A 25852-nucleotide genomic window follows, 5' to 3' on the forward strand; every position below is an offset into this window, starting at 1 on the left:
TACATCTAGGTCTTTAATCCATTTTGAGTTTATTTTCATGCATGGCATTAGAGAATGTTCTAATTTCATTATTTTACACGTAGCTGTCCAGTTTTCCCAGCACCTCTTATTGAAGAGACTGTTTTCTATCCTGTTCCATTGATCTATTTTTCTGTCTTTGTGTCAGTACCATACTGTCTTGATTACTGTAGCTTTGTAGTATAGTCTGAAGTCAGGAACCCTGATTCCTCCACCTCTACTTTTCTTTCTCAAGGTTGCTTTGGCTACTCAGGGTCTTTTGGGTTTCTGTACAAATTTTAAGATTTTTTGTTCTAAATCTGCAAAAATGCCATTGGTAATTTGATAGGAATTGCACCGAATCAATAGGTTGCCTTGGGCAGTGCAGTCATTTTGACAACATTGATTCTTCCAATCCAAGAACATGGCATATATACCTTTCCATCTGTTTGTGTTTTGCCTCCTTAGATAGGTTTATTCCTAGGTATTTTATTCTTTTTGATTTGATGGTAGATGGGATTATTTCCTTAATTTCTCTTTATGATCTTTTGTTTTTAGTGTATAGAAATGCAACAGATTTCTGTGTATTAATTTTATATCCTGCAACTTTAGTGAATTCATTGATGAGCTCTAGTAGTTTTCTGGTAGCTTCTTTAGGATGTTCTATATATATAATCATGTCATCTGCAAACAGTGACAGTTTACTTCTTTTCCAACTTGGATTCCTTTTGTTTATTCTTCTTCTCTGATTGCAGTGGCTAGGACTTCCAAAACTATGTTGAATAAAAGTGTTGAGAGGGGACATCCTTGTCTTGCTCCTGATCTTTGAGGAAATGCTTTCAGCTTTTCACTATTGAGTATGATGTTAGCTGTAGGTGTGTCATATATGACCTTTACTATGTTGTGGTATATTTTCTCTATGTCCACTTTCTGGAGAGTTTTTATCATAAACGGGTGTTGAATTTGGTCAAAAGCCTTTTCTGCATCAATTGAGATGATCATGTTTCTTGTTTTAATTAATTAATTAATTAATTATTTTTGGCTGCGTTGGGTCTTCACTGCTGCACGTGGGCTTTTCTCTAGGTGTGGCAAGTGGGGGCTACTCTTCGTTGCGGTGCGCAGGCTTCTCATTGTGGTGGCTTCTCTTGTTGCAGAGCATGGGCTCTAGGTGGGCTTCAGTAGTTGTGGCACATGGGCTCAGTAGTTGTGGCTTGTGGGCTCTAGAGTGCAGGCTCAGTAGTTGTGGTTCATGGGCTTAGCTGCTCTGTGGCACGTGGGATCTTCCCGGACCAGGGCTTAAACCCATGTCCCCTGCATTGGCAGGCGGATTCTTTTTTTTTTTTTTTTTTTGCGGTACATGGGCCTCTCACTGTTGTGGCCTCTCCCGTTGCGGAGCACAGGCTCCGGACACGCAGGCTCAGTGGCCATGGCTCATGGGCCCAGCTGCTCCACGGCATGTGGGATCTTCCCGGACCAGGGCACCAACCTGTATCCCCTGCATCGGCAGGCGGACTCTCAACCACTGCGCCACCAGGGAAGTCCGATCATACGGTTTTTATTCTTCAATTTGTTGATGTGGTTATCACACTGATAGATTTGCAGATATTGAAAAATCCTTGCATCCCTGGGATAAATCCCATTTGATCATGGTGTATGATCTTTTTCATGTATTGTTGGATTCAGCTTGCTAGTATTCTGCTGAGGATTTTTTGCACCTATGGTCATCAGTGATATTGGCCTGTCATTTTCTTTTTTTGTGGTATCTTAGTCTGGTTTTAGTATCAGGGTGATGGTGGCCTCACTGAATGAGTTTGGAAGTGTTCCTTCCTCTGCAGTTTTTTGCAATAGTTTCAGAAGGATAGGTGTTAACTCTTCTCTAAATGTTTGATAGGATTTGCCTGTGAAGCCTTCTGGTCCTGGACTTTTGTTTGCTGGGAATTTTTAAATCAGTTTCAATTTCAGTGCTTGTGATTGGTCTGTTCATATTTTCTGTTTCTTCCTGGTTCAGTTTTGGGAGACTGTACCTTTCTAAGAATTCATCGAAATCTTCTAGGCATTTTAGTGGCATATAGTTGCTTGCAGTAGTCTCTTATGATCCTTTGTATTTTTTTGGTGTCTGTGGTAATTTCTCCTTTTTCACTTCTTATTTTATTGATTTGAGCCCTCTCCCTTTTTTTCTTGATGAGTCTGGCTAAAGGTGTATTAATTTTGTTTACTTTTCAAAGAACCAGCTTTTAGTTTCATTGATCTTTTCTATTGTTTTCTTTGTCTCTATTTCTGTTCTGATCTTTTTTTTCAATTAATTTTAGTTATTTTTGGCTGTGTTGGGTCTTTGTTGCTGTATGCGGGCTTTCTCTAGTTGTGGTGAGCAGGGGCTACTGTTTGTTGTGGTGCATGGGCTTCTCATTGCGGTGGCTTCTCTTGTTGCAGAACATGGGCTCTAGGCGCACGGGCTTCAGTAGTTGTGGCATGTGGGCTCAGTAGTTGTGGCTTGCAGGCTCTACAGCACAGGCTCAGTAGTTGTGGCGCACAGTCTTAGTTGCTCTGTGGCATGTGGGATCTTCCCGGGCCAGGGATCGAACCTGTGTCCCCTGCATTGGCGGTGGATTCCTAACCACTGCACCACCAGGGAAGTCCCTCTGATCTGATCTTTATATTTCTTTCCTTCTAGGAAATTTGGATTTTGTTTGTAAGCTTAGGTTGTTTATTTGAGGTTTTTCTTGTTTCCTGAGGTTAAGACTGTATTGCTATAAACTTCCCTCTTAGAATTGCTTTTGCTGTGTCACACAGGTTTTGGATTGTTGTATTGTTTTCATTTGTCTCTTGGAACTTTTATATGTCCTCTTTGATTTCTTCTGTGATCTGTTGGTTGTTTGATAGCACATTGTTTAGCCTCCACGTGTTTTGATTTTTACAGTTTTTTTCTTGCTGCTGACTCCTAATCTCATAGCATTGTGGTTGGAAAAGATGCTTGATATGAGTTCAGTTTTCTTAAATTTACCAAGGCTTGCTTTATGGACCAGCATGTGATCTATCCTGGAGAATATTCCATGTGCACTTGAGAAGAATGTATATTCTGCTGCTTTCAGATGGGATGCATAAATATCAATTAAGTCCATCTGGTCTAATGTGTCATTTAAAGCCTGGATTTCCTTACTGATTTTCTGTCTGGATGATCTATCCATTGATGAAAGTGGGGGTGTTAAAGTCCCCCACTATTATTGTGTTACTGTCAATTTCTCCTTTTATGGCTATTAGTGTTTGCCTTATATATTGAGGTGCTCCTATTTTGGGTGTATGTATATTTGCAATTGTTATATCTTCTTCTTGGATTGATCCCTTGATCGTTATGTAGTGTCCTTTTTTGTCTCTTGTAATAGACTTTATTTCAAAGCCTGTTTTGTCTGAAAGTAGTATTGCTACTCCAGCTTTCTTTTGATTTCCATTTGCATGGAATACCTTTTTCCATCCCCTCACTTTCATTCTGTATGTGTCCCTAGATCTGAAGTGGGTGTCCTATAGACAGCATATATACAAGTCTTGTTTCTGTATCCATTCAGCTAGTCAGTGTGTTTTGTTTGGAGCATTAATCCATTTATATTTAAGGTAATTACTGATATGTATGTTCTTATTGCCATTTTGTTAATTGTTTTGGATTTGTTTTTGTAGGTCTTTTTATTCCCTTCCACTTTTGTTCTCTTCTCTTGTGATCTGATGACTATCTTTAATGTTGTGTTTGGATTCCTTTTTCTTTTTTGTGTGTATATCTGTTGTAGATTTTTGGTTTGAGGTTTTGATATAGCAGTCTATACATATACAAGATTGTTTTAAGTTCACTATCTCTTAATTTCAAATGCATTTCCAATATCCTGCATTTGTACTCTTCTCGTGATTGCTGGTTTTGATATCATATTTGTGTGTGGATGATTTCCTATCTTTACTGTATGTTTGCCTTTACTGGTAAGCTTTCCCATTCATAATTTTCTTGTTTCTAGTTGTGGGCTTTTCTTTTTCACCCAGAGAATTTCCTTTAGTATTTGTACAGCTGGTTTGGTGGTGCTGAATTCTCTTACCTTTTGCTTGTCTGTAAAGCTTTTGAGTTCTCCATCAAATGTGAAGGACAGCCTTGCTGGGTAGAGTATTCTTGGTTGTAGGTTTTTCCCTTTCATCACTTTAAATATATTGTGCTATTCCCTTCTGGCCTGCAGCATTTCTGCTGAAGAATTAGCTGATAACCTTATGGGGATTCCTTGTATGTTATTTGTTGCTTTTCCCTTGTTGCTTTTAATATTTTCTCTGTTTTTAATTTTTGTCAATTTGATTAATATGTGTCTCAGCATGTTCCTCCTTGGGTTTATCCTCTATGGGACTCTGCGCTTCCTGGAGTTGGGTGACTATTTCCTTTCCCATGTTAGGGAAGTTTTCAGCTATTATCTCCTCAAATATCTCCTCAGGCCCTTTCTCTCTCTCTTCTCCTTCTGGGACTCCTATAATGTGAATGTTGGTGTGTTCAGTGTTGTCCTAGCTGTCTCTTAGACTGTCTACATTTTTTTTTATGGCAAGGCATTTTATTTTAAATATAGCAGTGTGTCAATCCCAAACGCCCAATCTATTCCTCCCCGCCTTCATTTCTTTTCATTCTTTTTTCTTTATTCTGTTCTGCAGCAGTGATTTCCACCATTCTGTATTCCAGCTCACTCATATGTTCCTCTGCCTCATTCTGCTATTAATTCCTTCTAGTGTATTTTTCATTTCACTTATTGTATTGTTCATCTCTGTTTGTTCTTTATATTTTCTAGCTCTTTGTTAACATTTCTTGTATCTTCTTGCTCTGTGCTTCCATTCTTTTTCTGAGATTTTGGATCATCTTTACCATCATTACTCTGAATTCATTTTGGGGTAGATTTCCTATATCCACTCCACTTAGCTGTTCTGTAGTTTTATCTTGTTCCTTCATCAGGGACATATTCCTCTGCCACCTCATTTTGTCTAACTTTCTGTGTTTGCAATCCCCCAGGCTGCAGAATTATAGTTCCTCTTCCCTCTGGTGTCTGCCCCCTGGTGGATGAGGCTGGTCTAAGAGGCTTGTGCAGGCTTCCTGGTGGGAGAGACTGTTGCCTGCCCACTGGTGGGTGCAGCTGGGTCTTGTCCTTCTGATGGGCAGGGTCATGTCAAGGGGTGTGTTTAGAGGTGGCTGTTGGCTCAGGATGACTTTAGGCAGTCTGTGTGCTGACGGGTGGGGCTGTGTTCCTGCCCTGTTGGTCGTTTGGCGTGAGACGTCCCAGCTCTGGAGCCTTCAGGCTGTTGGGTGGGGCCCGATTTTGGCATCAAATGGCAGCCTCCAGGACAGTTCATGTCAATGAGTACCTAGTACCTTTGCCACCAGTGTCCACACAAGATTTCTTATATTTCACATTCATTTATGAATTTTATATGTCTGTACATCCAGTATAATTTCTTAGTTTTAAAATGATCCTACTTTGCCCAATTTTCAGGCAAAGAAAATTGGTATTGTTGGGAACAAAATCTAGGCAAAAATTATCCTATTTCTTCCTGAGAAGTATGTATAATGCCTTTCCTGGAAATTAATTTACTAAGGGTAAATTAATTTTGCTTCTTAAATGTAAGCTATTTCTATAGATTATTTTACTCACTGGGGATTATAATAGGAGCAGACCTGAAATGCCAAGGGGCCAATGAATATTGTTTTGGGTAGTCATATTTTCCCTAAGAAACTATTTAGAAAAATAATACTCCAATTAAGTTCAAACAATTTGGCTGAATGGAAAAAGAGAACTGGAACTGAAAAAAGGTGCTGATTAACAGATAGGGTTCATTTTATGCAGGGGTGCAATACTGGATACATAATGAATTTTAAGTTTCTAATAGTCACCTGAGAAGCACTTAGAGCTGGACCAAGCTATAAACGATTTAAACATACTGATCCTATGAAGCATGTATGTATACATATATACACATAATCCTGACAACTGGCAAGAATTTCTATAAAGGTTCACTAATTAACCTTAAAAGCAGGAATATCTTATTTCATTAGTTTAAAATTTCAAATATTTCAAAGGAAATTTGATATTAAATAATTTATTTATCCAGACCAGAACTGTTTTGCTAATTGTTATCATTGGGATGCAGTAGAGAACTGCCATTTTTCAAGCCATTTTTGTAATCCTTTGATTTTTTTGTTTGTTTACAAGCACACTCAATGTCAATTTATTGACCTCCTACTAAATGACCTATTTCCTGCTTACCTTTCCAGCCTAATTTCTTGCTACAGCCAAGCTGACATTCCAACTTCCAGTTATATCAAACTCCTTTCAGTTTTTTCAATTCATGTGCTCAGTCAACAATATCTAAATGCCAACCACTAAAAGCAAAATAAAACAAAACTAAAAACAAACTAAAACTAAACTTTCTTGTCTCTCTAGGAGGTCTCACACCCTCAAGTGCTTATTCTGACATATTTTAGATCTCGGTTTAGGGATCATTTCCTAACAAAATTCTTCCATATAATCCCAGTTTGGCATAAATTCTCCTTCTATACACTTTAAAATATAAATATATTTTTAAAAATTTCAAACTTACAGAAAAATTGCACAGACAGTACAAAGGATTCCCATATACCCTGACACTGACTGCCCAACAGTTAACATTTCACCATATCTGCCACTTGAGAGCAAGTTGCAGACATTATGTCTCTTCACTTCTAAGTACCACAGAGTTTAGTTCCCTAAGCAAGGATATTCTCCTACATAACCACAACACAACTTTTCAAGTCAGGAAATCCATTGATATAACACTACCGTCCAAAACACACAGATGTCATTTAAATTTTGCCACCTGTCTCAACAATGTTTCTTTTTACTTTCTGGGACCAGGATCTCATGGAACACATGTTGCATTTAGTTGTCATGTCTCTTCATGCTCTTCCAGGTCTTTCCTTAGTCTTTCTCTATCATAGCCTGAACAGTTTTGGAGAATGAGTCTTAAAGAATGAGTCTTAAATTCTACAGGATGGTCCTCTGATGTCTCTTCATGACCCAGACTCAGGTCTTACTTTCTTAGGAATACTGCAGAACTGATGCTATACTCTATTTTTTTTTTTAATGATGATGTTGAAATTCTAGATTATTCAGGAAAGCTTTTCTTTTTTAAAAAATTATTTATTTATTTATTTATTTATTTATCTGGCTGCGTTGGGTCTTCGTTTCTGTGCGAGGACTTTCTCTAGTTGCGGCGATTGGGGGCCCCTCTTCATCGCGGTGCGCGGGCCTCTCACTATCGTGGCCTCTCCTGTTGCGGAGCACAGGCTCCAGACGCGCAGGCTCAGTAGTTGTGGCTCACGGGGTTAGTTGCTCCGCAGCATGTGGGATCTTCCCAGAGCAGGGCTCGAACCCGTGTCCCCTGCATTGGCAGGCAGGTTCTCAACCACTGCGCCACCAGGGAAGCCCTATACTCTTCTCAGTGTATCACATCAGAGGGTACATGATGTTGACTCATCCCACTACTGTTGATATTAACCTTATCATCTCATTCTGTTGGTGTCTTCCAGGTCCTACAACACTAGATCATTATTTTTCCCCTTTGTAATTGGTTACATTCAATATTAGAGTTATTCAAAGACTGTCAATATCCCATTCCTCATCAATCCTTTATCAGCCTTAGCATCCACTGACAACTCCTAAGCACTATAACAGTTGCCAAATGCAAACACTGCATGTGTATCATTCTTTCTATGCTTACTAGTTGGCATTCTATTGTAAGGAACAGCTTTCCCTTCTTACTGATTGATACACTGACACTTATGGATTCCTATTCTAATCAAAGGGTTATCATCTATTTACTGTCATCATTCATTTTAATATTTAAATTTTGCAAGATCTGGCCAGTGGGAGGCTCTTCAAGCTGGCTCTATTGTCCTTTTGAAACATTTCCATCATATTTTGAGCATTTCCTTACTGGTATGAGATGTTCCAGGTTCGTTTCATACTTTTCCTGGCCTAGCTCTGGAATCAGACCTTTCTCCAAAGGGTCCTGATTCCTTCTAGTGGAGGACAGCATTTAGGCACCAAGATTTGGGTTCTCAAAGTGCTCCTTCTTAGTTGAGTACATTGCCTTTTGGCTCTTTCAGTAAATGCTGCACTTGAAAATCTATGTGTATATGTGCACACACATATATATATGTACATACATAAGTTTATGACCAATTTTATATCTATCTGGGTGTGTGTGTGTGTATGGTACATACACATACCATAAATTCATACTCTCTAACACCAATTGAACATGTCCAATTACAATCCAAAACCTCAGGATTATTTTCAGTCTTCTTCCTTATGTTTGTAAGTATTTTCTCCAACAGTGAGAAACCTGTCTTTCATTATCTTTAATGAAGTTATCTTTATCTATAATTATCTTTAATACCATTATGTGGCAGTACGGTATGACTCCTCCCTGCCTCCCTGAATATCTTGGCATGCAAGGGAGGTAAGGGCTTCTTATGTGCATTTATAGATTCTTTTTCTCTTTATGACATCTTTATTGGAGTATAACTGCTTTACAATGGTGTGTTAGTTTCTGCTGTATAACAAAGTGAATCAGTTATACATATGTCCCCATATCTCTTCCCTCTTATGTCTCCCTCCCTCCAACCCTCCCTAACCCACCCCTCTAGGTGCTCACAAAGCACTGAGCTGATCTCCCTGTGCTATATGGCTGCTTCCCACTAGCTATCTATTTTACGTTTGGTAGTGTATATATGTCCATGCCACTCTCTCACGTTGTCCCAGCTTACCCTTCCCCCTCCCTGTATCCTCAATTCCATTCTCTAGTAGGTCTGTGTCTTTATTCCCACCTTGCCCCTAAGTTCTTCATGACCATTTTTTTTTTAGATTCCATATATATGTGTTAGCTTACAGTATTTGTTTTTCGCTTTCTGACTTACTTCACTCCATATGACAGACTCTAGGTCCATCCACCTCACTACAAATAACTCAATTTCGTTTCTTTTCATGGCTCAGTAATATTCAGTTGTATATATGTGCCACATCTTTATCCATTCATCTGCTGATGAACACTTAGGTTGCTTCCGTGTCCTGGCTATTGTAAATAGAGCTGCAATGAACATTTTGGTACATGACTCTTTGAATTATGGTTTTCTCAGGGTATATGCCCAGTAGTGGGATTGCTGGGTCATATGGTAGTTCTATTTGTAGTTTTTTAAGGAACCTCCATACTGTTCTCCATAGTGGCTGTATCAATTTACATTCCCACCAACAGTGCAAGAGGGTTCCCTTTTCTCCACACCCTCTCCAGCATTTATTGTTTCTAGATTTCTTGATGATGGCCATTCTGACTGGTGTGAGATGATATCTCATTGTAGTTTTGATTTGCATTTCTCTAATGATTAATGATGTTGAGCATTCTTTCATGTGTTTGTTGGCAGTCTGTATATCTTCTTTGCAAAAATGTCTGTTTAGGTCTTCTGCTCATTTTAGGATTGAGCTGTTTGTTTTTTTGATATTGAGCTGCATGACCTGCTTGTAAATTTTGCAGATTAATCCTTTGTCAGTTGCTTCATTTGCAAATATTTTCTCCCATTCTGAGGGTTGTCTTTTGGTCTTGTTTATGGTTTCCTTTGCTGTGCAAAAGCTTTTAAGTATCATTAGGTCCCATTTGTTTATTTTTGGTTTTATTTCCATTTCCATAGAAGGTGGGTCAAAAAGGATCTTGCTGTGATTTATGTCATAGAGTGTTCTGCCTATGTTTTCCTCTAGGAGGTTTATAGTGTCTGGCCTTACATTTAGGTCTTTAATCCATTTTGAGTTTATTTTGTATATGGTGTTAGGGAGTGTTCTAATTTCATTCTTTTACATGTAGCTGTCCAGTGTCCTTGGCACCACGTATTGAAGAGGCTGTCTTTTCTCCACTGTATATTCTTGCCTCCTTTATCAAAGATAAGGTGACCATATGTGCGTGGGTTTATCTCTGGGCTTTCTATCCTGTTCCATTGATCTATATTTCTGTTTTTGTGCCAGTACCATACTGTCTTGATTACTGTAGCTTTGTAATATAGTCTGAAGTCAGGGAGCCTGATTCCTCCAGCTCCATTTTTCTTTCTCAAGATTGCTTTGGCTATTCGGGGTCATTTGTGTTTCCATACAAATTGTGAAATTTTTTGTTCTAGTTCTGTGAAAAATGCCGCTGGCAGTTTGATAGGGATTGCATTGAATCTGTAGTATGCTTTGGGTAGTACAGTCACTTTGACAATGTTGATTCTACCAATACAAGAACATGGTATATCTCTCCACCTATTTGTATCATCTTTAATTACTTTCATCAGTGTCTTATAATTTTCTGCAAACAGGTCTTTTGTCTCCTTAGGTAGGTTTATTCCTAGATATTTTATTCTTTTTGTTGCAGTGGTAAATGGGAGTGTTTTCTTAATTTCACTTTCAGGTTTTTCATCATTAGTGGATAAGAATGCAAGAGATTTCTGTGCATTAATTTTGTATCCTGCTACTTTACCAAATTCATTGATTTGCTCTGGTAGTTTTCCTGTAGCATCTTCAGGATTCTCTATGTATAGTATCATATCATTTGCAAACAGTGTCAGCTTTACTTCTTCCTTTCTGATTTGGATTCCTTTTATTTCTTTTTCTTTTCTGATGGCTGTGGCTAAAACTTCCAAAGCTATGTTGAATAATAGTGGTGAGAGTGGGCAACCATCTCTTGTTCCTGATCTTAGTGGAGATGGTTTCAGTTTTTCACCATTGTGGACGATGTTGGCTGTGGGTTTGTCAAATATGGCCTTTATTATGTTGAGGAAAGTTCCCTCTATGCCTACTTTCTGGAGGGTTTTTATCATAAATGGGTGCTGAATTTTGTCGAAAGCTTTCTCTGCATGTATTGAGATGATCATATGGTTTTTCTCCTTCAACTTCTTAATATGGTTTAACACATTTATTGATTTGCATATATTGAAGAGTCCTTGCATTCCTGGGATAAAACCCCACTTGATCATGGTGTATGATCCTTTTAATGTGCTGTTGGATTCTGTTTGCTAGTATTTTGTTGAGGATTTTTGCATCAGTGTTCATCAGTGATATTGGGCTGTAGTTTTCTTTCTTTCTGACATCTTTGTCTGGTTTTGGTATCAGGGTGATGGTGGCCTCGTAGAATGAGTTTGGGAGTGTTCCTCCCTCTACTATATTTTGGAAGTGTTTGAGAAGGATAGGTGTTAGCTCTTTTCTAAATGTTTGATAGAATTCACCTGTGAAGCCATCTGGTCCTGGGCTTTTGTTTGTTGGAAGATTTTTAATCACAGTTTCAATTTCAGTGCTTGGGATTGGTCTGTTCATATTTTCTATTTCTTCCTGGTTCAGTCTTGAAGGTTGTGCCTTTCTAAGAATTTGTCCATTTCTTCCAGGTTGTCCATTTTATTGGCATATAGCTGCTTGTAGTAATCTCTCATGATCCTTTGTATTTCTTCAGTGTCAGTTGTTACTTCTCCTTTTTCATTTCTAATTCTATTGATTTGAGTCTTCTCCCTTTTTTTCCTGATGAGTCTGGCTAATGGTTTATCAATTTTGTTTATCTTCCCAAAGAACCAGCTTTTAGTTTTATTGATCTTTGCTATCATTTCCTTTATTTCTGATCTGATCTTTATGATTTCTTTCCTTCTGCTAACTTTGGGGATATTTGTTCTTCTTTCTCTGATTGCTTTAGGTGTAAGGTTAGGTTGTTTATTTGAGATGTTTCATGTTTCTTAAGGTAGGGTTGTAGTGCTATAAACTTCCCTCTTAGAACTGCTTTTGCTGCATCCCATAGGTTTTGGGTCATCATGTTTTCATTGTCATTTTTTTCTACGTAATTTTTAATTTCCTCTTTCATTTCTTCAGTGATCTCTTGGTTATTAAGTAGTGTATTGTTTAGTCTCCATGTGTTTGTATTTTTTACAGTTTTGATATCTAGTCCCATAGCGTTGTGGTCGGAAAAGATACTTGATACGATTTCAGTTTTCTTAAATTTACAAAAGCTTGATTTGTGACCCAAGATATGATCTATCCTGGAGAATGTTCCATGAGCAGTTGAGAACACTGTGTAGTCTGTTGTTTTTAGATGGAATGTCGTATAAATATCAGTTAAGTCCATCTTGTTTAATGTATCAATTAAAGCTTGTGTTTCCTTATTTATTTTCATTTTGGATGATCTGTCCATTGGTGAAAGTGGGGCGTTAAAGTCCTCTACTATGATTGTGTTACTGTTGATTTCCCCTTTTATGGCTGTTAGCATTTGCCTTATGTATTTTTGTGCTTCTATGTTGGGTGCATAAATATTTACAATTGTTATATCTTTTTCTTGGATTGATCCCTTGATCATTATGTAGTCTCCTTCTTTGTCTCTTGTAATAGTCTTTGTTTTAAAGTCTATTTTGTCTTATATGAGAATTGCTACTCAAGCTTTCTTTTGATTTCCATTTGCATGGAATATCTTTTTCCATCCCCTCACTTTCAGTCTGTATGTGTCCCTAGGTCTGAAGTGGGTCTCTTGTAGACAGCATATATATGGGTCTTGTTTTTGTATCCATTCAGGAAGCCTGTGTCTTTTGGTTGGAGCATTTAATCCATTTACATTTAAGGCACTTATCGATATGTATGTTCCTATTACCATTTTCTTAATTGTTTTGGGTTTGTTATTGTAAGTCTTTTCCTTCTCTTGTGTTTCCTGCCTAGAGAAGTTCCTTTAGCATTTGTTGTAAAGCTGGTTTGGTGGTGCTGAACTCTCTCAGCTTTTGCTTGTCTGTACGGGTTTTAATTTATCCATCAAATCTGAATGAGATCCTTGCTGGGTAGAGTAATCTTGGTTGTAGGTTTTTCTCCTTCATCACTTTAAATATGTCCTGGCACTCCCTTCTGGCTTGCAGAGTTTCTGCTGAAAGATCAGCTGTTAACCTTCTGGGGATTCCCTTGTGTGTTATTTGTTGTTTTTCCCTTGCTGCTTTTAATATTTTTTGTTTGTATTTAATTTGTGATACTTTGATTAATATGTGTCTTGGTGTGTTTCTCCTTGGATTTATCCTGTATGGGACTCTCTATGCTTCCTGGACTTGATTAACTATTTCCTTACCCATATTAGGGAAGTTTTCAACTATAATCTCTTCAAATATTTTCTCAGTCCCTTTCTTTTTCTCTTCTTCTTCTGGGACCCATATAATTTGAATGTTGGTGCTAGATACCTCACTTTTATAGAACTTATATATGATCATGGCTTGTTTTCTTCTCTGTATCCCCAGCAGACTGTAAGTTCAGAGAGTGAAACCTATCTGTGCCATTTTGGCTCAGAGTAACAAATATTTATTGAAGGAATAAAACAAAGAGTTTTCATTAGACAATTTTAGGAATCATCAGTGATAAAGGCTTAAGAATGGACTAGATTTCAAGAAGTGAGATGAAAAACGGTCAAAGAATCAAAGATACAATTTTCTTAAAATACCAAAAAGAGGTAGGAAAGGAAACAAACTGCACAGGTATGAAATTAGCCAGGGGACTAGGACCAACATTTCAGAATGCATGAGGGGGAATTTCCAGAAGAAAGGAATGGGCAGCAGTGTCAAAAGTTATAAAGTGAATTAGGAGGAGGAGTGAAAATGTATGACTAAACATTATCTTCAATTGTGAGTTTGAAGTTTCTTCCTTTTCTTTAAAGTCTCTAAGTGGTTTAAGTTTTATACTCTTATTGTGAATTTCTAAATCTCATTGGTGACACCAAGTTTTATCACTGGAAACCATTTTCTTCAACATTTTACTTTTTCTTGTTGATCTTGGAAATCAAAACAATTGAGAAGTCTTTCTGCCATTATCACTTAAAAATATAGCATAATTCTATAGAAATCTTGATCAATGTCAAGCTGTCTTTCAAAATGAGTGTCTTTACCCAAATTTAACTCTTTAGTCACCAGTGTTTGTCTTCTGGTAAGTCAAATCTCTAACTTTTAAAACATTTTGATCAGTCCCGGGATGACCAGATGATGGTTTTGTGCATCAAAAGAGCATGATCACTAGATTCTTTAAACCTTTAATATCAGGAAACATAAAGAGATTTATACATCTTGTGGGTCAATATACATTTTCATATTTGTCAACATGTTAAATGTATTCCATTGAGACTTAACTAGTCACAAATTTTGGCACACATTTTTTGTTCTATAAAAGATCTTCATTCTGACAGGGAAATTGACACTAATGATGAGAATGCTTAATAATAACAAACATAATATCAACAAAAATATATACTTGTGAGCCAGTACATCTGTGCCAGGAATTGCGCTAAGCATTTTATATTTATTTCCCTCAATGTTTACAACAATCCCACGAGGTTGTTATTATAAATCCTTTCTGATGATGAGAAACTGAGTTTTAATACAGAAGTAAGTTTGTTAATTTGTCCATGGTTATACTATCAGTAAGTAGTAGAGCCAGGACTTCAAATCAGATCAGCATATTCCAAAAGTTCTAAAAGATAAGCCTTAAATCCTAGGATTTAAAATAAATGAAATAACATAAAATGTTACTAAGTATTTTATTTTATTTTTTTACAAGTTTATTGGAGTATAATTGCTTCACAATGGTGTATTAGTTTCTGCTTTATAACAAAGTGAATCAGTTATACATATACATATGTTCCCATATCCCTTCCCTCTTGCGTCTCCCTCCCTCCCACCCTCCCTATCCCACCCCTCCAGTCGGTCACAAAGCACCGAGCTGATCTACCTGTGCTATGCGGCTGCTTCCCACTAGCTATCTACCCTATGTTTGGTAGTGTATATATGTCCATGCCTCTTTCTCACTTTGTCACAGCTTACCCTTCCCCCTCCCCATATCCTCAAGTCCATTCTCTAGTAGGTCTGTGTCTTTATTCCTGTTTTACCCCTAGGTTCTTCATGACATTTTTTTTCTTAAATTCCATATATATGTGTTAGCATACGGTATTTGTCTTTCTCTTTCTGACTTACTTCACTCTGTATGACAGACTCTACATCCATCCACTTCATTACAAATAGCTCAGTTTTGTTTCTTTTTATGGCTGAGTAATATTCCATTGTATATATGTGCCACATCTTCTTTATCCATTCATTGGATGATGGACACTTAGGTTGTTTCCATCTCCGGGCTATTGTAAATAGACCTGCAATGAACATTTTGGTACATGACTCTTTGAATTATGGTTTTCTCAGGGTATATGCCCAGTAGTGGGATTGCTGGGTCATATGGTAGTTCTATTTGTAGTTTTTTAAGGAACCTCCATACTGTTCTCCATAGTGGCTGGACCAATTCACATTCCCACCAGCAGTGCAAGAGTGTTCCCTTTTCTCCACACCCTCTCTAGCATTTATTGTTTCTAGATTTTTTGATGATGGCCATTCTGACTGCTGTGAGATGATATCTCATTGTAGTTTTGATTTGCATTTCTCTAATGATTAATGATGTTGAGCATTCTTTCATGTGTTTGTTGGCAGTCTGTATATCTTCTGTGGAGAAATGTCTATTTAGGTCTTCTGCCCATTTTTGGATTGGGTTGTTTGTTTTTTTGTTATTTAGCTGCATAAGCTGCTTATAAATTTTGGAGATTAATCCTTTGTCAGTTGCTTCATTTGCAAATATTTTCTCCCATTCTGAGAGTTGTCTTTCGGTCTTGTTTATGGTTTCCTTTGCTGTACAAAAGCTTTGAAGTTTCATTAGATCCCATTTGTTTATTTTTGTTTTTATTTCCATTTCTCTAGGAGGTGGGTCAAAAAGGATTTTGCTGTGATTTATGTCATAGAGTGTTCTGCCTATGTTTTCCTCTAAGAGTTTGATAGTTTCTGGCCTTACATTTAGGTCTTTAATCCATTTTGAGCTTATTTTTGTGTATGGTGTTAGGGAGTGATCTAATCTCATATTTTTACATTAAGTATTTTAAACTAATTAGTAATTCAATGAAGGAATTTCTTGCTGCACAAAACATCATTTAGTTTACAGAAGATTCATCATATGATTCCAATAGTGAGCCCCTCTAGGCTCTTAAGATTCTGGTATATATTTCCTTGAATACCATTATATGTATATAATCTACTCACAGAGACTAAACACTCAATGATGATTAAAAAATGTGAATTTATCTATGCCTTTACGATATAATTCAGTTAACAATTTTGACCCACCAAAAATTTTTAATGGGCCCCCTCAATTACATGAAATGAAGTAGAATCAAATAATTAAGAAATTTTGGAACTAGAAGGGATTTTAGAAATACAGGCATCCACTCTCGTTTTACCTGTAAGACAAGCAAGTCCCAGAAAGGTTAAGTGACTTGCTAAAAGTCATACTTTGCTGGGCTTTGCTGGCATTTGAATATAAGATGCTTGACACATTGAGGTCCTGCCAGCAATACCACTGTCATTTTTTTTTCCTGTAAAAAGGCAATATCAGTAGAAAAGATATTAAAATTCAGAAATGTGTCTTTCAGTGTGGAAAGATATTTGTCTCCAAATTACAACTCACCATTTGACATATATTTACTTATTTATTTTTCTTTTTTCTGTATCTCAACCACTGTAACTGCACTGTCCAATATAGTAGCCCTTTGCCACATGTGGTTATTTAAATTAAAATTAATAAAGTTAAAAATTCAATTCCTCAGTCACACTAGGCACATTTCAAGTGCTCAAAGGTCCTCAAAGTACTAGAGCTACAGCATATGACAGTACAGATATGGAACATTTCTCTCTTCCCAGAAAGTTGTTGGGCACTGCTGCTTTAGAACGCCAGTTCCATGAGAGAGGGATTCTCATTAGTTTGTTTTCTGATGTATCCCTCATGGAGAATGGTGCCTCGCGCATAGTAAACCTCAACTAATTTTTGTTGAATGACTATTTCTCAGAGTGATTTTTGTACAGCCCTATGAAGTTTTCAATCATATATATGGCAACGCATTTTTTTGGTATTATGTCCAAAAAGGGAATATCTGTGACAAAACGGCTGTAAAATAATGAGATGCAGTTTGGCAAAAGAAGTAAACATTGTACCAAAAAGCCCGATATACTGCTAACTTAAATTGAGTAAGACAGCACAGTGTTCACTATGTAAATTTTTCTTGATTTGGGAAGGAGAATGAATTTCTTCTTTGCCAGAGATTTTGAATTTGTTAATTTCCTTTGTCCTACAAAGGTAGAAAATAATTGGAAAAGATATATATCCCAGGACATGGTCATAACTCAAAGTCAAAAGAAAATAATATATTTTTCATTGTGTTTCACTGGATTTTAAATAATAATTTAAATACTTTAACAGTGTAATTAACACAATAGAGATTTACTACAGTCTTCTTTACCATTTCAGCTATAAGACTCCTATCATTTACTCAGTGTAGAACTTAATTCTCTTTATGCAGCTGAAGTCCTTCTCTTATGTTTTCATATTGATATCATTAACTAAAAGTCAAATTCTACATATGAAATATTTTAGAAAGACAAAATTACTGGGAAAGGACATGCTAAATAGCATTCATTCTGAAAAACAGAACATGTAAGGAAGAGTAAGTGCAGTATGTTTAAAATATAGGTACCTTGGTTATATGGGGGAATACAGTACATTTACTTTCAGTATATGAGTAAATGTCCCAACAACATGTTTTTTTTTTTTTCTGCTCAAATGCTTGCTGATTTTTCCCTATCTGAAAAGTGAAGAATAGTCTTCTCAAGATTTGCCTATCCTTAACATCCATTGTTTTTCATTTTATCATGTATAGTAAGAACTATACATTCAGTATTAACAAAGAATAATCTCATATACTGAATAACCAGAAGAATAAAATATCTGTACTTTCATTTACATATATAATTAACTAATAATGTCTTTATCCGGTCACAAATAAAATTCCTGTTCTATGCAAACTTTAAAAATACAGAAATTAAAAAAAGAAATCACCCATAATCCTATCACCCAGAAATAAAGGATAAGTCCCTTACAGTCTTTCTGGTGTGTGTGTGTGTGTGTGTGTGTGCGCGCGCGCACGCACGTTGTGGGGTGTGGAGTGGAGGAACTGAGTTTGTACAGTGATATATGGTAAGGGTGACATACCACACAGGTTTGTGACTTTTTTACATTTGGTAATAGATCATAAACATTCTGTCATATCAATAAATTTAATCCTATAACATACCTTTTAATAACTGCATACTATTTCACCATTTGGATATACTATAATTTATTTAACCACTCATTCATCTATTATTGGACAAATATCTTCGAGACTTTCAGTAGAATGGTCAGATGCAGTGTGCTTTTAGAATGTCAAAATCAGCTTTAGAATATAAAATGGTCAACAGCATTCACTATGTTACCTCAATTCACACACCTGTTTATAGAGTTTCAGGAATGGTGAGAAATTCCAATTCTCTAGGGTCAATAAATCAATAGTTTATTCTTGGTGTCACTCATTAACAGTCTCTATATTTCTGGCTGTCTTGGTTTTCTTAGCATAGTGTTGAATGAACACTGTGAATTTTTCAGATTAAACATTTTATCTATGAGAAGGATAAAGACCTCCAGTTTATGGAGCTACTTCAACACCACCAACCTATTCTGACAGTTGAACCAATTCCGGTGTAATTTCTATGTTTCATGTGTTCTCTCATAGATATTTATTCTTTGCAACATTGCAGATTTTTGTAATTTTACTTTGCTTTCATAATTATAGATACTATTACCCTTTCTTGCATTTTTTGGGCATAGTGATTTGATACCATGTTCCAAATACCCAGTCCATAAATATATAAACAGTATAAGTAAGCCATTGTGGATTAGTTCAGACTCATGAAAACCATCTCAGAAGTACTTAAAAATTATAGTCTAATCATTAGTAATTATAAATTCTGGAGAAGCTGTTTATTAAAGGATTGTCTTTTACATATTCAAAATGACTAGTCAACACCACTGAAGAAGTTAATAGCATACTTTTTATTTTCTTAGATACAATATACCAATAGAAGAAAATTTTATTAGTTTATGATCATTTTAAATAGACTAAATAAAAAATTTAACATTTGTTTTTATATACATCATTCCAATTAATCACAAAAATAGCTTTGCCAATTCTACTTTAATGACTACATAATGAAATTGAAGAAATGTTTTGTTGTTTGAAAAGGTCATGCTACTAAATAGTTAATAGTGTAAACATTGTTTTAGGAAATGTTTAACAGTTTGCTCAAAATTCTTTAAAAATTAGTATAAATGTAAATTATTATAAATTTGAAAGACAGATGTTTGGATTAATGAAGCTTAACTATATATGGGGAGGGGGGCAAAAAAGGGCCACTCATAGAAGAGTACAATTGTTTTAAAATATACTTAGGTAAAGACTGTTTAAAAGTCTTGAGGAAGAAGAACCTGTATTATAACTCTTTATTACATTTAACTTTTTAATTGCCTCTTTTAAAAATCCAAAGGTTGTTGTTCTTAAAAAAAATTTCAAGCAATCTAGATTTACAATTCCACATTTCTGCCACTAACCCATTCTTCCTAAAAGTGTCTTTCATTTTGTCAGTTTCTTTAGATGTGGAACTTAGTATCTTATACGTAGCAGGCATTTCAGCAATGTCAGATGGATGCAATTCCAATAACTCTATGAGATTTTCACTATTCATATGCAATAAATGGAATCAGAAAAATTCATACATGCTTGTACAAGAAATTCACATTTCCCTAATGGAGATTTTCACAAACCTCTTATATCTACAAAATACATAAAGCTATGAATGGAATGTCTGAAACACCATGAAGACTGCAATGAAAGATACAACTTTCTGTCCTTAGAAAAGGAAATTTAAAAGACTCAGGCACGTATAAGTAGATCTGACTGTCAATACATATAGGTTCACCCACAGAGAAAGTAAAACTCCCATATGTTGAAACCCTTGGCATCTGTGCACTTCTTTTTCCTATTTCATGCCATGTTTCCCTGGCCCTATGTACCGAATGCATTTTCAGTCTGAAGGAGAAAACTCCAGTTGCTAATGTGAGGACTTCTAGCCCTGTAACCATGAGATGACCCAGCACTGCTGCCTGCTTAGAGTTCTCCCCTGGGGGTGAATGTGGGTGCTGGCACTCTTTGCTGTGCATTAGAAGCAGAGAACACAGCAATTGGGACACTTCAAGGACACTGCATAATTTCAGTAAGAGTTAGGAGAGGAGAAGGAAAACTCCATTTCTATCAAATGTGCTATCAAAGTAAGCACAGCTTTCTTGTTCCATCTTTTGGTTAGGAAGGAAGTGGAAATTTTTAAAAAATGAAAAAGATTTTATTGTGATAAAAATAATAAACCAGGGTTTACTTTAAATCTGGGAAAATGATGTATACAAAAACAAAGAAAGTGACAAAACAATCATCTTGACATTAATATTCCATATGGTTAAGCATTTAATTTCTTTTTGTGTTACATATGTATATATATATATATATATATATATATACACACACACACATGCACGTTGTCTCTATTCTAAACCTAAACTATAAGCTACCTGCAAGTAAAAATTGTGCTTTATTCTCTTTAGTCAATAAATATTTATGTTATTGATAAACTATCTGAGGACGAAAGTCTATGAAATCGCAGAGCTCTTGTAGATAAAGATAGTTGGATGATCTGTTGTTAACTATTATTAATAGATCTAACCCTTCTAGAAGCAGCTAATTATATACTTGATATGCCACTATAATTGGGCAAAATTAGTATGTTACAGCCATGTTCTTGTAACTATATAATATAAAAATAAGCTTAAGTATGTTCATAGAAAATGTTATTATCATCCTTCACAGTATAATCTGCATTTACCAAAATTATATATATTTTGAAAGGTAGCTTCAAAGTATATGGTAGACTCCAAGGGTCAGCAAACTTTTTTCTGTTAAGATCTAGACAGTAAATATTTTAGGGTTGCAGGCCACCTATGGTCTCCATCATGATCACTCAGATCTGCTACTGCAGTGTAAAAGAAGCCATACACAGTACATAAACGAATGAATGTGGCAGTGTTCCAATAAAATTTTATTTACAAAAAGTCAGCCAAACTATGGGCTATAGTTTGCCAACCCTTAATGTAGGTTATACATCACTAGAAGTAGCATAAAATGGGATGAAGAATAATTTAATATTTTTATAGGAGAGAAATATATGTGACATTTTCAAGATCTTTATTGACTCTTAAAAAAAAAACGCAGTAAAAAGCCACCAAACTTAAATAGCACACACAAATCTTACCTGGTTAGGTATCCTCAGTGGGGGCCTTGGACCTCCAGGGTACCGAGGTGACATAAAAGGCTATTGAAGTAAAACAAACAAATAAAACAAAAAAACAATGTAAAATACAGATCTGACAATAAACTGCTTTTAAGAATTTTCGAATTATACAAAACATAAATCAAATTTACTTATGTGGCTTATTTCAGTAGAATAAAAGCTTTCAAGAAAAATTATCATCCTATTTTTTATTTTGTAGAATATCTGGAAAAATTCCAAAGAAATCATTAAAAAATCGAAGATGACTAAAGTAACTGTAGCAAAAAAATTGTTTAATGCTATCTAATTGGCATAAAGTAAGACTAGGAAATTTAGGCAACTGAATCTTAGTAAAGACTTCAGGAAGAGGATCACTGGCTACATTATTATACAAACTGGATTCTGAATTACCCAATTCGGTTATCATTTTCCTCTAATAATTTTGACTGAATTACCCAATTTGGTTATAATTTTCCTCTAATAATTTTAAAGTTGCCAAATTTCTTCATCTTTTCTTTTGTAGTTCCATTTAAAATGGTAAAGAAATTTCTTTTCCAAGGGACATTTGTGGTTAGGAGAGCTTTGGCTTTCTTTCATTAAGGGTTTGTTATAATTCAAAATCGACTATAAATTTTAAAATTGAAATTTCTTTGCATATTTTGAGCCTAGCAGACTATGAGGTGTGTATTTTTTTAATAACCATTTTTTATTGAAGTATAGTTAATTAACAATGTTGCATTAGTTTCAGGTGTACAGCAAAGTGATTCCATTATATATATACATATACACACACAGACATATATATACATATAAATATAGACACATATATATTCTTTTTCGTATTATTTTCCATTATAAGTTATTATAAGATACTGAATATAGTTCCCTGTGCTATACAGCAAGTCCTGGTTGTTTATCTATTTTATATATAGTAGTGTGTATATGTTATGTTTTTAATTTATTTCCTCCCGTATGCCCTCCTCCAGAAGTCCAGAAGAAAAAAATGGCCTTATATTAAAACTCAAGTCAATTTATCTTGTTAGATGAATCAGAGGCTGCTAAGACGTGCTGATTCTGTCAGTCCTGAAACTGTCTGAAAAATATGCTAAAAGTATCATTTTAGTGATTGTCCAATGATGAGTGGAAGGAGAATATTTTTGATCACTCAGATTTGGGTACAATTTATTTTTAAGTTTATTCCTAAAATTATTCAAAATTCCATTTTTATAGAAAAATATAATTTTGTTTAATTATAATACATAATTACATGTAATATAAGCAAATTATCAACTCTAAAGGGTTGAATATTAAGTAAAATATTAAGAATGAATTAATATAAATTAAGAATCAATTTACCAAAGGCTTGGGCAAGCCAAATCTATAGTACTTTACATAATTAAATACCACATTTATAATGAATTTTCTAAAAATATTTTTAGAAATTAGGCCTGCAGTTCTAGGGCTATTTTAAAAGCAGCAGCTGAAAAACAAAATTCTAGCAAATTTATGTGGTATAGACTTTTCTATAATATCTTTTGGAGGGTCTGACAAACGAACAAGAAGAACTTTAGAATTAAGCAATTTGAGTTTTTACTTGCTGAGTTCTTATATGTTAACATATTCCTAGGAGATCATTTTAAATGGACAGAAACAGTAGATTATTCAGGTAATAGTGTCACCTTCGGCTGATAAAACTTAAGTGGATTTTCCAGTTTAAACATTTAAAAAATGTTTAGTTTTCACACATTTGATTAAAGTTGACTCTCATCATTTCTGAAGCTCTACTCTAAATTGGATTAATTAGTTAACTATACTGTCAACTGGGAAGCTCATCCCAAAATTCACACTCCCTCTGCTACTTTTCTAACCACCTAATTTCATTTATGAAACTGTCTTATAAATTCTGGACTCACTTAAATAAGTTAATAATTAAATATCATGTCATTGATTTTGGAATGGTTGCCTTCCTTTCACAAAGTGATGTTTTATGACATAGTCACTAAGCCCAAGTACAATATCAATTTAGTGTTTGAGACATGGAGAAATAAAAATAGGTTACTGATAATTCCTGTCTATAATAAAATCACTTCAAAGTGGAATGAATACAAGGTAGAAATTGTTAAAACACTACTAAATACTGATAACCTTGAAATGTACCTTATTTGAAACAGGGCATTTGAGATTTGTATGTTTCTCTGAATGTAAAATAATGTTGTAGTGTTAATATAAATGGACTATTTGAAAAGAGAAAAATTTTCTCTAATCAATGGCATTGTGAATAAATGTATTTTAACAGGACTGTTGAATTCTCCTATCTGACTATGAGGCCCCATCAAGGGACTACTAAGTGGGAGAGGCAGTGCATGTGGTAGTTGCGAACCTGTAGTCCCCTATGGAATAAGATTGCGAGAGAGAAAGAGTCTCTTTTAAATTTATTTCCTCTTGTATGCCCTCCTCCAGAAGTTCAAAATTTTTTTTAGCCAAAAAAAAAGAAAGAAAACCACTTCTATTTATCAATCTATAGCTATACAATTAAAGCAAAAAATAACAAAAATATAGTTAGTTTAGATAAAAAACTACTACTTTTCCCTAAAATATAAACATTATTATGGTTAAAGAATTTTAATATCATATTAGTGCTGTTATAAGCTCTTAATATTCAGATTGATTCTTAAGATATCTAGTTAACCACCTAGGTGCTCAACTGCCTACTTGTTGAGGTACAGACACAGCAACAGAACCCAAAAGAGTTTTCATGTTAGCAAATGAGAATATTCTACTAATATTCTGTATTTCACTATTCAGAAGTCAATTTGCTTTCAAATATAATTTAAGGTATTAAAACAAGTTTAAATTCTTTTATGGTAAAATGCTAATCTAAGAGATTACTTACTGATATTATAAAGTATACCTACTGATATTATAAAGTACATCTATCAACAGACCTTCAGTACTCTCTGCATTGATAACCTGGGAAGAACAGGTTCCTCAAAAGAGCCCTTAGCTATTGAAAGTATGCTTACTCTTAATATTTGGGGAAAAATTTTTTAATAGTTTGGGCATCAAAATATGTGCTTGAGGGTGTCAGAATGATGAATCAATATTTTAAATGGAAAAAGCCTTCCCCTTGAAAAATGGGCTAAAAAGTTATTTATAATGCATGTGGAAAAAACATTTGACTGGGAGTCAAAGGCCTGGATTCTAGTTTTTGCACCACCAATAATTAGCAGAGGGACCCTAAATTAAAAACCTTTCAGGGCTTTAGTTTTCCCAACCTTAAAATGAGAGAGTTGGACAAGATGATCTCAGAAGTCTCTTGGGAAATAATAATTTAAAACCCCTATGATACTGAATGTCAATATTATGACATGGTATGAGTGTGTTTCGTGTTTGGTAATTGCAATCATTGTTGGTTTTATTCTGGTCATCCATTTACAATGCTTGGTGTCAGTTTATTTATCTCTTGTAAAAATAAAATGCAGTGTGTGTGTGTGTGTGTGAAAAAAAAACAAAAACAAAAACAAAAACAAAACATTAATGCTAGTAGAATAGGTAGTTTAACTCTTCAAATCAAGATATACAATTTCCAGTTACTTGGAATATTTTTACTTCTTAATTTTTAATATTTCATAAAAGACCTTTTAAAATATAGTTTATACTAATTTGTATTATTTCCTAATTTTGAATCTGCATCCACATAGTGGTCAGTTGGTATAATAAAGAATAATACTTGATTCTTGAAAAAAAATAAAATAAAACCCCCATGATTCCATGTTAATTATTTCCAGCATTACCCTTAAGTATAAAGATTAGCATACTGTAAATAGCTATAAATATTTGAAGTGTGTGTGGGTGATATCAGTCTATGCTCCTAAGGCACAAGCTATCTTTATCAAGGAGATAGAGAAGCTTATTCCCATGCTTTCCAGAGAAAAGAAAACTGATATATGGAAAAAGAAAACTTTTTCCAGAGAAAAAGAAAAACTTAGGTAAAGAAAAAAAATACTCCAACAAACAATGATGCCCTTTGTTCAGATGAAAGGCCAATAGAGAGAATAAAAAAGCTGCACTTATTGATTAAAAGGTATGCTAGAGATTTGTTCATTCAACAAATATTTATTAAACACCCACAAAGGCACTGTTCTAGATGGTGGGACATATCAGTGAACAAAGCAGATAGATGATCACTGCCCTCTGCTTAGGATTTTTCAAGGTTCACAGTCTTGTAATTAATAGGAGAAACAATGTTCTGGAAAAACTATTTTCTACAGTCCACTAATCTGGAAGAAATAAAACGTTCTCTTCACCAAATGGCAAATATCAGTGAAGACCCAAAGAAAATAATATTTCAATCTGGTGCCTTCCCTCAGAAGTCATCCCTACTTGACAGAATATGTAGTGCTATGAATGACTAAAACTCAAGGCTAGGCTTTTAAAAAAGTTTTCCAAATTAGGCAAAACTCATGGACAAAGGTTCTTTATAATACACAAGATAAACTGAGTAGCACAGTTAGTACCCTG

The 25852-nt window shown here is 35.1% G+C and overlaps 1 protein-coding gene across 3 annotated transcripts in view; it reads right to left on the bottom strand.

Annotated features, from left to right (window-relative positions):
• SSBP2 (single stranded DNA binding protein 2) overlaps positions 1 to 25852 on the bottom strand; it is a 309703-nt gene that overhangs the window by 51062 nt on the left and 232789 nt on the right. For all 3 annotated transcript variants that reach the window (XM_060091793.1, XM_060091794.1, XM_060091792.1), the window contains one exon: positions 21314 to 21373. In XM_060091793.1, the coding sequence (XP_059947776.1) occupies positions 21314 to 21373 (60 nt within the window). The remainder of the gene's footprint in view (positions 1 to 21313; positions 21374 to 25852) is intronic.

Source organism: Mesoplodon densirostris, chromosome 3 (genome assembly GCF_025265405.1).
Source record: "Mesoplodon densirostris isolate mMesDen1 chromosome 3, mMesDen1 primary haplotype, whole genome shotgun sequence".
Classification (NCBI taxonomy): Eukaryota; Metazoa; Chordata; class Mammalia; order Artiodactyla; family Ziphiidae; genus Mesoplodon; species Mesoplodon densirostris.